The following is a 14,987-nucleotide window of genomic DNA, read 5'->3' as shown; positions in this document are numbered from 1 at the left end:
AACTCCTTGATTTTATTTTAAATTCATAAGATCTGAGTCTAAAAGGAGACTGTGTGTGTTGCTATAAATACATATTGGAAATTATTATTTAGTTCTTAATGACCCCTAGCTTATATCATAAAATATTTGGATTATGCTTCTGTACCTGTGTCTTCAGTCCAAACCCATAGGACCTTCATGCCATGTACTTGCTCACTCTTCAGGGAATTGAAGTTAGGAAAGTTAACTAGGTGACCTTTTTGGCATTTATCTCTGAATTACAGTTAGAAATTGAGGTCTGTGTAGTGCCCATGTTTGCACGAATGGGTCATTTAAAAACTAATGCATTAATTGGAGTTCCCATCGTGGCGCAGTGGTTAATGAATCTGACTAGGAACCATGAGGTTGCAGGTTCTATCCCTGCCCTTGCTCAGTGGGTTGACGATCCGGCGCTGCCGTGAGCTGTGGTGTAGGTTGCAGACTCGGCTCGGATCCCGCGTTGCTGTGGCTCTGGCGTAGGCCGGTGGCTACAGCTCCGACTGGACCCCTAGCCTGGGAACCTCCATATGTCGTGGGAGCGGCCCAAGAAATAGCAAAAAGACAAAAAAAAAAAAAAAAAACAAAAAAACCCCAAAAAAAACTAATGCATTAATTGCCATTTTTTTTAAAACTAAAAAATTATATCCTTTTAAAATAAAATTTAAGACAGTTTGTATCTTAAGTGGGAATCTAGGAAAAATTTTGACATGGTGCTGTCAGCCTTTACTAAATACAAATACCTCATAACAAGATTGAAATGTAAGATTTTCATTAGAACTACATTTTCAATTTGGTTTTTTTGAATAATGTTTTATATACCATTTTATGCTGTTTACTCTTAAAAGAAAAGCTATACATCTTTAATTTTTTCCATAGAATGAAGAAGCATGAATCCATATATTTCTTGAGGGTAAGAGTAATTATTAAATAGCAATATAATGGTAAAGGGAAATCTGTTACTGACACATATCCGTTCCTTCAATAGGAGCTAGAGTTTGAAGACATTCTTGCTGTTGCACATTAAAATGAACGTGTGTTGTGTTAAAGGTAAAGGGTATCTTCATGTGAGCCTGAAGATAAAGTTCTAGTGAGAAGATCTTTATTTTGTTAGAAATAGAGTTTTTTTTTTTCTTTTTAATGACAGGTCCAAATTAAAAAGTATAACAGTTAATAAAAAAATACTATATTATGTACTCGTATTTACATTAAAATTAGCTTTATTATTTATCAGTGGCCTGGCGTATTTATGTATGTATACGTGGTTGGTTTGTTACAGGTGACAAATAGCTACTTTAAACACTTACTGAGTGATGAATGGGAATTGCATTGATGCTTTTTATTTTAAGTCTTACAGATTGTTAATCCACTGTGGTGGCTTTACACTAGGATTGAATCAATGTTAACAACAATGGCTAGTTAAGGAATAGTAGATTTTGTCAGCTAATTATCCTTGTACTAATATGAAAAAATGATGGTGTTTTAGTCATGTGGAATAGTCTGATAGCTGATATTTTTATATGTTAAAATATAGCTGTTTGTATAGTGGAAATTTTTAAATGAAAGCATTCAAATCATTTTCTTTTCCTGGTTTGTGTTTCTGATAATGCCGCAACTTTCTGTTGACCTTATAGTTAGCACATTGTTTGTGTATTTATTTGATGAATTTACAACCCTTTCCCCTGTATTTCTACATGTATTAATAATCTCAAATAAAATTAAACAATCTTCTTATTCTGATAGAGAAGAAAAAGCTGGATCACTTACCAGTAACTGGAGTTCTCCTATTGGGTAATCTCCACAGATCCACATTCTTTGAAGTTATTGTGAATGCCTCGAGGACCAAGGGACCGTTGAAATTTCCAATTTCAGGAAGGTAAGCAAGCACACTGAAGCATGTCTCTAGCATCTCTCAAACCCCCTCCCCCCAACTTTCTTACATATACGTCTGTACTGCATGCCCCCTCAGTTCCGGTGGATGCCCATCAGGAAGACTCTCATGCTGGACAGAAGGGCAAGAGAGGTGGATCTGTGAGGGAAAAGACCCAATAGGATAACTCAAGTTACTGGTAAGTAATCTAGTTTTCACAGACTTGAGATTTTTTTCCTACATTTTTTTCTCTTCAGCAGTTTATGTAGTTACAAAGAGAAGTTGTTTGGGATAGCTCCTTTTTGTAAGTTTGATGTGGATTCATGGAATTTACTGTATGGGTAATAAATACCTAGTTCTTAATGGGCATATGAATAAATGGGACATTACTTTTAAACTATGTCATTTATATAATAGCTATGTATTAAAAATTATATATTTATTACCTTCTGGTAAATAGTGTAATAGTTTTAAAGCAATGTGAGGAAATCATATGTTGAATTATTTTAATTTTTATCTTTGATGTTGCTTTTATTGAAGTATATACTCATATTGTAAAATTTCTCCTTATGCTAAATTCATCCGAAGTCTTTCAGCATAGTACTGGACAGCAAGAATAGTTTCATGTTAATTGACTAACATTTCTTTCTGACATAGTTTCAGTGTACCTTTTTAATTTTATGAAGGTGTATTTGGAAATAATTCAGGGTATGTTGCAGTTGTATTTATCACTTTCTTGTTCATAGTGGGTGGACTTATTGATGTAAAGGGTGGCACAGTTGGTTCAGTGTGAGCTGTGAAATACCAACCCTGTTTATGTAGGTAAATGTTAAACTTGGACAGATTCCTTGTTTCCCATTTCTCTCCAACTCATTCTGCATTGTTACCAGGTTAGCATTTCTAAAAGGCCACCTTAGCACATAAAGAGCCTGTAGTGGTGCTGTGCTCTTGCTGTTTGTATACAGTTTCATCCATTTGCTGAGTACTTAGGGCCTCTCATAATCCAGTCCCATCCTAATTATCCAGTTTTAGTATCTTCAGTTTGCAACTTTTGGTTTTTCCTGGATACTTGTCATATTTATGCTTTGGCTTTTGCCTTTCCATTTTCTTGAAATGACCTTCTTTCCATTCTACTTTTCTACATGTTAAGGTTGAGGCCAAATCCTGTCCCTTAGATAAATCCTTTTATGCTAGCATCTCTGTTATCTCTCTTGCTTTGGTAGAAAAATGAGATTGCTATGAGGATTGACTTTATTAATTCATGGACTGTACTTAAAACAGTGCCTAGCATCACATAGTAACCTCTCTTGTTAGCTCTTATCTGATCACTGATTATTCTTAAGTATTTTTGTGATCATTTAATTTTTATCTGTATAATACAGTTTTGCTTCAAATATTAGTTTCAGCTTGTATTGCTATTTCTTCTGATATAAAACTCTTAAGCTTGACTTGAATGGTCTTTGAGAACAAGGATAGGATTTTATTATTATTATTATTATTATTATTTTTTTTTTTTGTCTTTTTGCTATTTCTTGGGCCGCTCCTGCGGCATATGGAGGTTCCCAGGCTAGGGGTCCAATTGGAGCTGTAGCCACAGGCCTACGCCAGAGTCACAGCAACGCAGGATCCGAGCTGCGTCTGCAACCTACACCACAGCTCACGGCAACGCCGGATCATTAACCCACTGAGCAAGGGCAGGGACCGAACCGGCAACCTCATGGTTCCTAGTCGGATTCGTTTACTACTGCGCCACGACGGGAACTCCAGATTTTATTATTTTTTATCTTGCTTCCTAATATTAGTAACTAAGATTAACCATACCCAATTGAAAAATTATTTTTTCATGTAGAGTCACAAATATACTTACTGGTTTTGTCATTTATAAAACAGATTCGTTTGGCTCATCAATCCTGTTTGTATTGTATACTTTTTCAGGAACAGCAACTTGTTTCCTTCAAAGCTAGTATGGTAAATTACAGTTGTTTAGTACACTGTAAATTTCTGTTGCACATTAGAAAAGAGTGTATAGTTTTGAGAGTATTAATTTGTTTTCATTCACTTTAAAGGCTCTGTGTAGTATAAGAAAGCAAACCAGAAATTCAGTATACTTTATTTTTGAGGTTTGAATATCTTAGAAGATTATTGCTTGATTTTTCAGAAATAGTTGTATTTAAGATACCTGTCCGATGAAGCAGTAGATGAAATCTGATTTCAGGGTCGTGGAAGGAAGGAAATGCTCTTTGACAGATTGAATGTCACTTCAGAAATAATCATTGGAGAACCCCTTTGGGTCCTGTAGGACAAGCCAAGATGAACATTTAGTCACATTACTCAAGTATTTGTTTTGAATCTGCCGATCATTCAGTCTCCTGGTTTCTTGGTGTGATATGGTATGGTGGTGTATTGAGAATTTCTTTAGAGATACATGATGAAATATTTTGAAGTTAAAGATCATGATGGGATCAGAAAAAAAAATATGTGGGTATTTGGGTGTGGTGTATGTTATGTGTGTGTAAAGAGATAAAAAGAGCAAATCTGACAAATGTTAATTTGGAATGTAGGTGAAGGGTATAGCTTTAAACAGTGCCCTGTGAACTTTTCTATGGCTCTGACATTTTTCAAAAAAAAGTTGAAAAGAAGGTATTTTAAAAATTACTTTATTGTGTTTCAGTTTCTCTAATTCTAAAATGGCAATAATAGAACTTACTCTTTCTATGCCTTGATGCAGGTAGTCACAGTGGGAAGTAGAATAGTGGTCAGGTGAGCTTTTAAGAAGTGGTAATTTTTTTTTTGACATTAAAGAAGAATTTTATAATGGAGAGTTTTTCAAAGAATATTTCACCTAAAATTATAATAGCTTAAATATGTCTATTCCTTTTTTAATTATTCAGAGTACATTGCATTATAATTGAAGAACAACAAGCACAAAAGAAGTATACATTGATATATAAATTAACCAATTGCAATCTTGAAGCTGAAAAATATAGCTAATTATAAAATAATCAATGGGAAAAATAGATTAGACACAGCTGAAGAGTTATTTTTTGTTGTTGCTTGGGGTTTTTTGTGTCTCTGTTTTGTTTTTTATCTTTTTTTGCACCTCCACCTCCCCATGACATTTGGATTTCCCAGGCCAGCGCAGCTGCTGCAGAGCTGGATCCTTTAATCCACTGTACTGGGCTGGGGAATCAAACCTGCGTCCTGGTGCTGTAGAGATGCCACTGATCCCATTGCGGCACAGTGGGAACTCCAAGGAGTTGTTAATTTCAAGATAAAGTTGATAACTCTTCCAGGACCAGAGCACAGGGAGATAAAGAGATGAACAATATAAAAGAAAAGGTAAGACATCTTAGAGAATAAATTGAAAATTTCCGACCTATATCTAGTTAGAGTGCCAGAAGAGAAAATACAGAAAATAGTAAAGAAGCAGTATTGAAGAAAAAAATGACTAAGACTTTTCAAGGATTAAAAGAAAATAGTGGAAATTATGAAATGATTAGAATTGAATCACCACAAAAGCAGAGTATCAAAACTTAAGGGATATTAAGAAAAGTGGTGCTTAAGGGTAAATTTATAACTTTAAAACATTATTTATTTATTTATTTATTTGGTCTTTTTCTAGGGTCACACCCATGGCATATGGAGGTTCCCAGGCTGTGGGTCCAATCGGAACTGTAGCCTCTGGCCTATGCCAGAGCTACAGCAACTCGGGATCCAAGTCGCATCTTCGACCTACACCACAGCTCATGGCAATGCCGGATCCCTAACCCACTGAGCGAGGCCAGGGATGAAACCCGCAACCTCATGGTCCCTAGTTGGATTCGTTAACCACTGAGCCATGATGGGATCTCCTAAAAGCATGATTTAGATTGAAAGAAAATAAGTGAGCTAGATACACAACTCAAAAAACTAAAGAAAAATAAAGAAGGAAAACACAAGAAAGAGGAAATAAAAATAGAATTTGGTGAAATAGAGAATAATCAACACTAGAAATAATAGCAATGTTCATTCAGTCAAAGCAGATCCTTTTAATTGATTAGGTTCTGGAAATAATCAAGAAGCAGATGACACAAATAATAAAATTGTAAAATGGGGTACAGTTACAAATAACAATTATAATTTAAAAAAATTACAGGAAATCACCCCTAATTTGTGTATATAAAATTTAAAAACCTGGCGTAATAGTCTGTTTTCTCAGGGAAAAACATCATTCAGAAATTGACTCTGCAAGAAAAAGAAAATCCATAGAAACTAAAATCTCTTAAAGAGAACGAAGCTGTAGTAAATTTCCCCAAGAAGAGTAAGTTTTTTTAAAAATGTCAACTTAATAGAGCTATAGTTCATAAACCATGCCACTTACACATTTAAAGTATACGATTTAGTGGTTTTTAATATTTTTACAGAATTGTACAATTTTAGAATATTTTCATCATCTCAGAAAGAAACTGTGTATCCATTAGTATTCAGTCCCAGCTCTCCCCAAACCCTCCAGCCTTATGCAACCACTAATCCACTCTCTGTGTCTATAGGTTTGCCTGTTCTAGACATTTTGTATAAATGGAATCATTCAATATATGGCTTTTTGCGATTTAACTTCTTTCATTTAGTATAATATTTTTAAGGTCCAGCCATGTTGTGGGTTTTATCAATTTACTTCATTCCTTTTTATGGCCAAATAATATTTCATTGTTTCATTGTATGAATATATCACATTTATCAGTTGATGGCTATTTAAGTTTTTTCCCTATTTTTTCCTTATTAGGAATATCCTGGTATCAATGTTTGTGTATGAAATTTTGTGTGAACGTATGTTTTCATTTCTCTTGTGTATATACTTGTGAGTGGAATTGCTAAGTCATATGGTAACTCTTTTTATCCTTTTAAGGAACTGCCAGATTGTTTCCCAGAGTGGCTCTACTATTTTACTTCCCACCAACAGTGTATGAAGTTCTCAGTTTTTCCACACTTCCACCAATAGTTTCATTTCATCTTTCTGATTAAAGCCATTCTAATTGGTATGAAGTAGTACCAGAAGGAATGGTTTTAATTGTGATTTTGTAATCATAATTTCATATTACTTCTGGGGAACAGATAATCCCAATTTTATACAGACTGACACAGATAATAGGAGAGGAGAGTTCTCAGCTGGTGCAGTGGGTTGAGAATCCAACTGCAGTGACTTGGGTTGCTGCAGAGGCACAGGTTGGATCCCTGGCCTTTGAACTTCCATATGCCACAGGTGCAGCCATAAAAAGAAAAAGAGGGAGATCTGCCATGTTGTTTATCAAAACCTAAACTGCAAAGAATATACAAGGGAAAATATATTACATTAAGTCTCATTCATGAAAAGATGAAAATTTTAATTAAGAATGTAAGGATAGCAGAATATTTGAAAATTATGTTAATGTAACTTATAATGTAAGATTTAGGAAAAAATCTTGAAAGATCTAGTAAAGCTATATGATAAAAATCAATATCCATTAATTTTTTTTAAAAAGGTAATCCTCAGACCATGAAGAGAAATGAAATTTTTTTCTAGTACAGGCTTTCCTTCAAACAGCAGGCATCATGCTTAATGATGAAACCTAGAAACATTCTCTTAATATCAAGAATATGACAAACATATCTCTACTAATAAGAGACAAAAAAATCCAAAAGGATTGGAAAGAAAGAATGAGATGAACATATCCCCAGAAAAAAGTTTTTTGGAAAGTCAGCAGGTTAGGAGTTCCCGTTGTGGTACAATGGAAATGAATCCAACTAGGAGCCATGAGCTTGTGGGTTCGATCCCTGTCCTTGCTCAGTGGGTTAAGGATCTGGTGTTGCTCTGAGCTGTGGTGTAGGTCGAAGATGCAGCTTGGATCCTGCATTGATGTGACTGTGGCGTAGGCCAGCAGCTGTAGCTCCAATTAGATCCCTAGGCTGGAAGCCTCCGTATGCCGCAAGTGCAGCCCTAAAAAGCAAAAAAAAAAAAAAAGTCAACACATTATGTTAATAAGAGAATTCAGTGTTACTCAGTATAAGATCAACATTCAAATTGGCAAGAGCCAATTATAAAATTAAAAAAAATACCTCTTTTGTAGCAAATTCCATAAAGTGCCCAAGGTTTTATTAAAGGTCATAAAATTAGACATGAATAAAAAGCAGGGTATACTATAATTATTGGTGGGCAATATAAATATTGCTAAAAAAAAACTTCTCTGTGATTTATATGTAGTTTCAGACAAAAACCCCAGTAGGATTTTTTTTTCATTTTGTGGAAAATGACCTTCATAATAAAAAGTAAAAGTTTCCACTGTGGTACAGTGGGATCAGCATCATCTCTGGAACATCAGGATACAGGTTTGATCTCCAACCCAGCACATGAGCACAGCTCTATCGTAGCCTGTGTATCTGTGCTCAGATCTGATCCCTGGCTCCGGACCTACATATGCCATGAAGCAGCCAAAAAAAGAGGGAAAAAAAAGGTCAGGGCATGAGGGGAAAAAGAAATAGTAGCATTGGGGAGGGAGGGAGTGGGATGTACTGGAGGTTTGTGGTTAGTAGGTGCGAACTATTACATTTAGAATGTGTAAGCAGTGCGGTCCTACTATACTGCACGGGGAACTAATCTAGACTCTTGGGATAGATCATGATGGAAGATAACATAAGAAAGGGCATGTGTGTGTATATATATATGTGTATGTATGTATGACTGGGTCACTTTGTTGTACAGTAGAAATTGGCACAACATTGTAAATCACCTATACTTTAATTTAATTAATTAATTAAAAAAAATAAAGACACGTAAATAACCAGGACTGTTCTGAAAGAATACAAAGAATGAGGAGGGAGTTACGCTGTTGGATACCTAGAGTAATCTTAAAATTATGGTATTTAGAAAAGAATCCTTCATAACAGGGAAAAAAAATAAGCTGCTCTACAACATGTGTCTTCTAGACTTAATGCTGAGCAAAAGAAGTAAGACACAAAGGAGTTCATGTTGTATGATTTCATTTCTAGGAAGCCCTAAACAGGTAGAACTAGTCTGCGGGATAGAGATCATGTTAGTGGTTATCTTGGAAACATGGTACTGATTGGGAGGGGGCGTGAGGGAGTTTTCTAGATTTCGAAAAATGTTAATATCTTGGTCTGAGTTGGGTTACATGGGTATATGTATTTTAAAATCAGGCTGTACAGTAGTATTTGTATACTTTACTGTATATAAATTATACCTCAAGAAAAGTAAAATAAAATTTTATGGTATTTGAAAGTAGTATAATCTTAATATAAGAAAAGACAGATTAATAGAGAGTTCAGAAATGGATCCATACATATTTGAGAAGTTGGTAGGTGCTGGAGATGGCATTTTCTATCAGCAGAGAAAGAAAAAGTGGACTATTGAATTGGTTTTTCTATAGGGAGGGAAACTAGATTTCTACTTCAGACCATATTTCAAATTCCAGTTGAATTAGACACTAAACATGAAGAACTATTTTCTAAAAAGAGGAAAGTATAGAAAAATACGTGTTTTTATAGAATATGTATGTATGTGAGGTCTTATATAACTAGTCACACAAAAAAGATTTAGGAGTTCCCTTTGTGGCTCAGTGGTAACGAACCTGACTAGTAATCATGAGGATGTGGATTCATTCCCTGACCTTGCTCAGTGGATTAAGTATACAGCGTTGCCATGAGTTGTGGTGTAGGTTGCAGATGTGGCTTGGATAGTGCGTTGCTGTGACTGTGACCGGCAGCTGCAGCTCCGATTTGACCCCAAGTTGGTAACTTGCATATGTCGCAAATGTGGACCTAAAAAAGCAAAACAATAAATAAATAAAAGGGAATGAACCATCAAGGATTAAAACTACACACACACACACACACACACACACACACACACACACACACACACACACACTTGACTCCCTCAAAAAGAAAAACAGGTTTAATATAAGGCATCATAAACCAAACTAATACATATTGTTGTAACTGGAAGGTATGTATAGGATTTGTAGTAACAGTGAATTTTTGTCCAGAATATGTAAAGATCAAAAGCATAAGATAGGCGATGCAAATAAAACAAACAGCGGGTGTTAAGGCAATTCACAGCAGAAGAAACTGGAAATTGGGCTGAGACGATGCTTAGTGCCATTTGTAGAGAAGTGCATTTAAAAACTGAGCCATTAATTTTCACCCATTAGATTGCAAATCTCAGATCAAGTAAGTGTTACACAGTTGAAAATGTGCATACCCCTGTATCCAACTGGGTATCACTTTTCCAGGTATTAGTCTAGAAAAACTCGCACATTTGCCCAGGGAGATCTGTGTAGGGATATTCATTTTGAAAAAATCTAAATGTCTACAATAAGAGACAAATAAGATAATGGGTAAATAAGATATAAAATCGTTATTTAACAGAGAATTACCTAGATCTGTGATAAGGTTTTTATCATCAGTGAGGTGTGTTTTTTTTTTTTTTTTTAAGAAATTGTACTGTATACGCCCAGGAATTGTTCTGAGCGTTTTTTAAACATTAAACATTTTAGTCCTCCTAGGCACTATCATTATCTCCATTTTATATACAGGAATACTGAAGAGTAGAGGGGTAAATAACCCTGTCTCTTCTAATAGATGGTAGATAGCAGAGCTGGGATTCAAAGCCAGGATTGAAACCTCAGTTGCCTGGCTCCAGAGTCGACTATGCCATGCTGTCTTTTGATGTTTATAAACATGGAGAGACCTCATAAATGTCAGGAAAAGTTAATTGCAGAATACTGTAAACAATATTTCATTTACGCCAAATTCATGGTACCGCTGACCTCTGGATGGGGTTGGGTGGTGAAGGAGATCTAGAGAGATTGGTGAAAGAATACTAACCTAATGGAATGGCATATTTTTCCCTAAAGAATATGTATATTACTTTATAGCTTTTAAACACCTACATTTAATGTATATACTTATTTTTCATAAGGAAACACTGGAATGATTGACCTTTATTGTTTTAATCTTTATTTATTCTTGGTATTGGTTATATAGAAAAGAAAACAGTGGCCCTAGCACAATGGCTATAATTTTTTCTATTCCTGGGAGATAGTAGCGGATGAGTTCAGGTCACTGGGTTAGGTGATGAGCATAGGGTGGTTTCATCCTCTCTCTTTAGGTAGCTCAGAGTTGTACAGGCAAAGAAATAAGAAAAATAATTTTAATTTAGTATGTTATGTGCAAATGTCTTTTCTTATTCCCAGTCTCTACATGCCCGCCTCTCCCCTCCAAAGACAAATAGGAGAAAAGGGAAATGGCTTGAATTGGGACAAGACAAACAGGCAATGGAATACTGATGGCAGTCCTTCTTCTTAATTCTTTTACAGAACTACCAGAGAATAAACTATATAATGGTCAGAGATTGTTCTTTTTCATCATTGTATCTCCAAAACTTAGTATAATGCCTTGTGCTTAGTAGACTCCTAGTGTTTGAATAAAAAACTGATGCACTGTCACACTCTGAAATTAACTAGCTCCTGAACCCAAAGTTCTCCTTAAAGCCATTATAGGGTGTCTTCCATTGGTTCCATTTCTTCCATTGATTACCTAAGTCTGAGGCGTTTTGACTTAGAACACTCTGCTAAGTCTTGAATTGTTTCATGCCAAGGAATTCTGGCTTGAGAAATACTTTAATCTATAGAAAACTTTGGATCTCTAAAATCCAATTTTATTTTCATTGTGCTGAGTCCAGTACATTTTTTTAAACCACTAGTCTTCTAATATTGGGATGATACAGTTGTTTTTCTCAGGGTTATTGTATTCTCTGTCTTAAGAGTCAATGCTGTCTTGTCAAAGTGTTTATGTTCTGTATCTTACTTGTGAAATTCTTGATTTCCTAAAACCACATCCTTTTCAAGTTTCCAGATGGACCATGGACTGTTTCCAGATGGTATTAGGTTTATAATAAGAGAATTCTACTATTTTTTAAAATCTGTCATGGTATCTCATAAAAAGTAGTTATAATTATTTCCTTTTACCCTCATGAGAGGTGTGTTTTTCTCGGTAGCAAATTGGAATCAGTGTTAGGTGAGATCTTTCTTCAAAGGGTGAATTTGAGTATCTGAAAATTGCTGAGAGTGGGTAACATTGAACAAATTATAGTGAAAGATACTTATCTTACATTGTAAGTTTAGCACTTCTATTATAATTGAGAAAAATCCTAAAACACAGCATATTATTATGCTGCATAGTTTTGGTTAAACTCTTGGTCAAATCCTATTCTTTGTGTGCATAGTGCTTCTTTCTTACTGTGTAACCCTTTTGCCAGAGATAACATGAAGAGAGCCTGATTAACATTTGGTGGAACAATCCTGCTGGCTCAAGCTGCTGCCCAGATATTTGATTCAGTCTATTTTCTGGACAGTCTGGTAAGCTGTCACTATTCTTCACATTAAAATCATTTTATTCAGGATGTTCAAGAGAAGTTTAAAGGAACAAATGATATACATTCAATGAAAATGTTAAAATAGTCATATTAACTTAAGCCTTCACATTAAGCATGACTAACTTATAACAGCACTGTCTTATAGAAATATAATACAGAAATATAATGTAAGCCACAAAGGGAGTCATATATGTAATTAAAAAAATTTTTTGCAGCCACATTAAAAAAATAAAATGTGACAGGTGAAATTACTTTTAATGCTGTATTTATTTAACCCAGTATATCTAAAATATTCCCTTTCAATTATTAGAAAGGTATTTCACAATCTTTTTCATACTCAGTCTTTAAAATCTGGGGTTTGTTTTATACTTAGAGCCCATCTCAGTTTGTACTAGCACATTTCATGTGCTCAGGACCCACATGTGGTACTTCTGTATTCTACTGTGCAAACTTGGAGCATCTGAAAAATACTAGTCTCTCTCCTTCTGTTACTTCTCATTAAAAGTGTTTTGAGTCTTTTTTTCCTTTATTGCTTCCCCTCTTCATAGGTGCTTAGCTTTATAATTGATCATTGATAACCCAAAACCCTACTATTTCTAAATTTGACAGAGCATTTAGGTCTTTCTGTGGTGTTCCCTGATACCCTGGGTCTGCTTAATTTCTTTAGATAAAGTGTAAAGTTTGCTTCCTCTAAGCTTTTAATCAAAATATCAGACTTAGACTTTCATCAGAATATCAGACTCAGATTTTCTGCATGGGCTTTGTGGGTGGGATTATATAGTTGACTTTTGAACTGCATGGGTCTGCTTATATGTGGATTCTTTTCCATAGTAACCACTGCAGTACTACACAATCCACCATTGATTGAATCCACAAATGAGGAGGAACCCTGGATACAAAGGGCCTACTATATCTGGATTTTTGACTGCCTGGCTGGGGGGCACCCCAACCCCTATGTTGTTCAAGAGTGAGCTGTACATTAATGTCATTGTTACCTGCCTCACTCGAGCGAGGTCACAAACCTCTCTTTTCTTGGTTCAAAGTTGTCATCCTGAAGCAGGATTCCTGCTTCATCATATAGTTGACTTCTTTTTATAAGGTGAGGTCTGACACCTTACTTTATGGGGATTGGGTACCCATATTCTAAGATGCAGTCTCTGAGTGCTTAGAGATTTTCAAATTACCTTATTTTTTCTCTGCTGTTTGAGAATGAACATTTTGCAAAATAAAGCCATAACTAAGGTACAACACCTGTGACTTGACATTTTAATAGCTTTTGGTTTCATCTTTCCTAGGTGAGGGACATTTAAGAAGATTATTCTCAGTAAATGAATTTATAACCTTTAATACTAGTTGTCTGTATGTCCCAATACCAGCAGAGGAATCTTTACGTTAACTTCAGGTAGTGCCAGACTTTGTTCTTACAGCATGAGCTCACTTGGACTCTGAATATATAAATATTCAGATTCTGGGGTTTCCTAGGTTACTTATTTTCTTGTCTTAATTTTTGTTTAATTTTTGTAAGAGTTTCCAGTCTTTCTTAACCTCCTCTTTGTTATTCTTTCTCCCTTTTAGTAAAATCTCAATCCCATTCTGTTTTCTCCCCACCCTGCTATGCAGGCAAACCCATTATTGCTTGAGGGGATTGCCCAGCATAGTTACTCTTGCTGAATTTACTCTTGCTTATCCCTGATGGTAAGGTAGCAGTTTTACCAACAGTGGACAGCCTTAGGGTAGGTTATGGAATAAGCAGTCGAGGTCCTGGCATGATGATAAAGTGAAGCCATAACATTCTTCTCATTCTCCCATCCACTGTGATCATTCACTCTATTTAAATTTTGTTGCCCCTAGCCAGGTGAAAACTTATAGTCACTAACTCTGGCCACTGGTGTGTTGGCCAAATTTCTGAGTTAGAGGCAGAGCAGTTAAATAGCCAAGAAGGCATGTGGTAGCAGCTGACTTTGAAGAAAACTAAAATTTGGTAAAGGAGTGGGCTAGGGTTGGCGCAAAGGATTACTGGATTGGTTTACTTTCTCTTCTATCTTCTAGTTTGTCCTATTGCCATAACACTCATTAAAAAAAAAAAAAAAAAAAAAAAAAAAAAAAAAAAAAAAAAAGCTCCAATTTTAACTTTATCTCTGAATAGTTTTCTGAGACCATTGCAACGTCCGTTACTTTTTCAGCAGTGAACAAGACAGACACTGCCTTTTCAAGTGGTGGTTACATGTCCTTCCTCTTTAAAGTGTCTAGTAACTCTCCGCTGTTTTCAGGTTCAAGTCGGCGGTCTCGGCTTACCAGCCTTTGGGGTTCTGCAGTAAAGTGGCAACCTAAGACTAGTGCTACCAGTTTGACTCTTGGTCGTATTTTGTTTGGCCCTCTCAGTGTTGGTCTGTACAATGTTTCAAAGGAATTGAATTGCCATTATTAAAAATGAAGGCGATTTCTCTTAAAATTTCAAATTTCTACCTTTGTAAAAATTATAAGATCTGGCAACTTGTTCTGAGCCACATTGTTTATTACAATAATTTGCCCCACTTAGAGGGGGCTTTCTGCTCTCCCCAGGTCTCTTCACTCCCTGTTGTCTCTTGGGTTTTTAGTATATCTGGTCCTCTTTACTCATTTTTATCACTATCTCGTCTGAATATTTAATTGAGCTCTTAACTCCTGTTCTAGATGATCTGGTCCCTCACTTCT

The 14,987-nt window shown here is 35.5% G+C and overlaps 1 protein-coding gene across 15 annotated transcripts in view; it reads left to right on the top strand.

The window, feature by feature from the left end:
* YAF2 (YY1 associated factor 2) overlaps positions 1 to 14,987 on the top strand; it is an 86,150-nt gene that overhangs the window by 21,086 nt on the left and 50,077 nt on the right. For 3 of the 15 annotated variants that reach the window (XR_014804042.1, XR_002344163.2, XR_014804041.1), the window contains 2 exons: positions 1,820 to 1,891; positions 1,985 to 2,084. The exons of 2 other annotated variants lie outside the window; for them this stretch is intronic. Coding sequence is in view for 3 of the 13 variants with exons in the window: in XM_021092542.2 (XP_020948201.1) it covers positions 1,044 to 1,065; positions 1,759 to 1,891 (155 nt within the window). In the remaining 10 variants the exon portion in view is untranslated. Of the gene's footprint in view, positions 1 to 894; positions 929 to 1,003; positions 1,106 to 1,758; positions 1,892 to 1,984; positions 2,085 to 12,176; positions 12,277 to 14,987 lie in introns of those variants that run through there. 10 more of the 15 variants (XR_014804037.1, XM_021092540.2, XR_014804035.1 and 7 more) reach the window with 9 other exon arrangements.

Source organism: Sus scrofa, chromosome 5, assembly GCF_054392235.1.
Source record: "Sus scrofa isolate SSC_HxYL_T2T_F1_AM1 chromosome 5, Sscrofa_HxYL_maternal_Yorkshire_Landrace_v2.0, whole genome shotgun sequence".
Lineage (NCBI taxonomy): Eukaryota > Metazoa > Chordata > Mammalia > Artiodactyla > Suidae > Sus > Sus scrofa.
The sequence above is the reverse complement of the archived record's forward strand: the minus strand, read 5'-3'. Positions and strand labels throughout refer to the sequence as shown.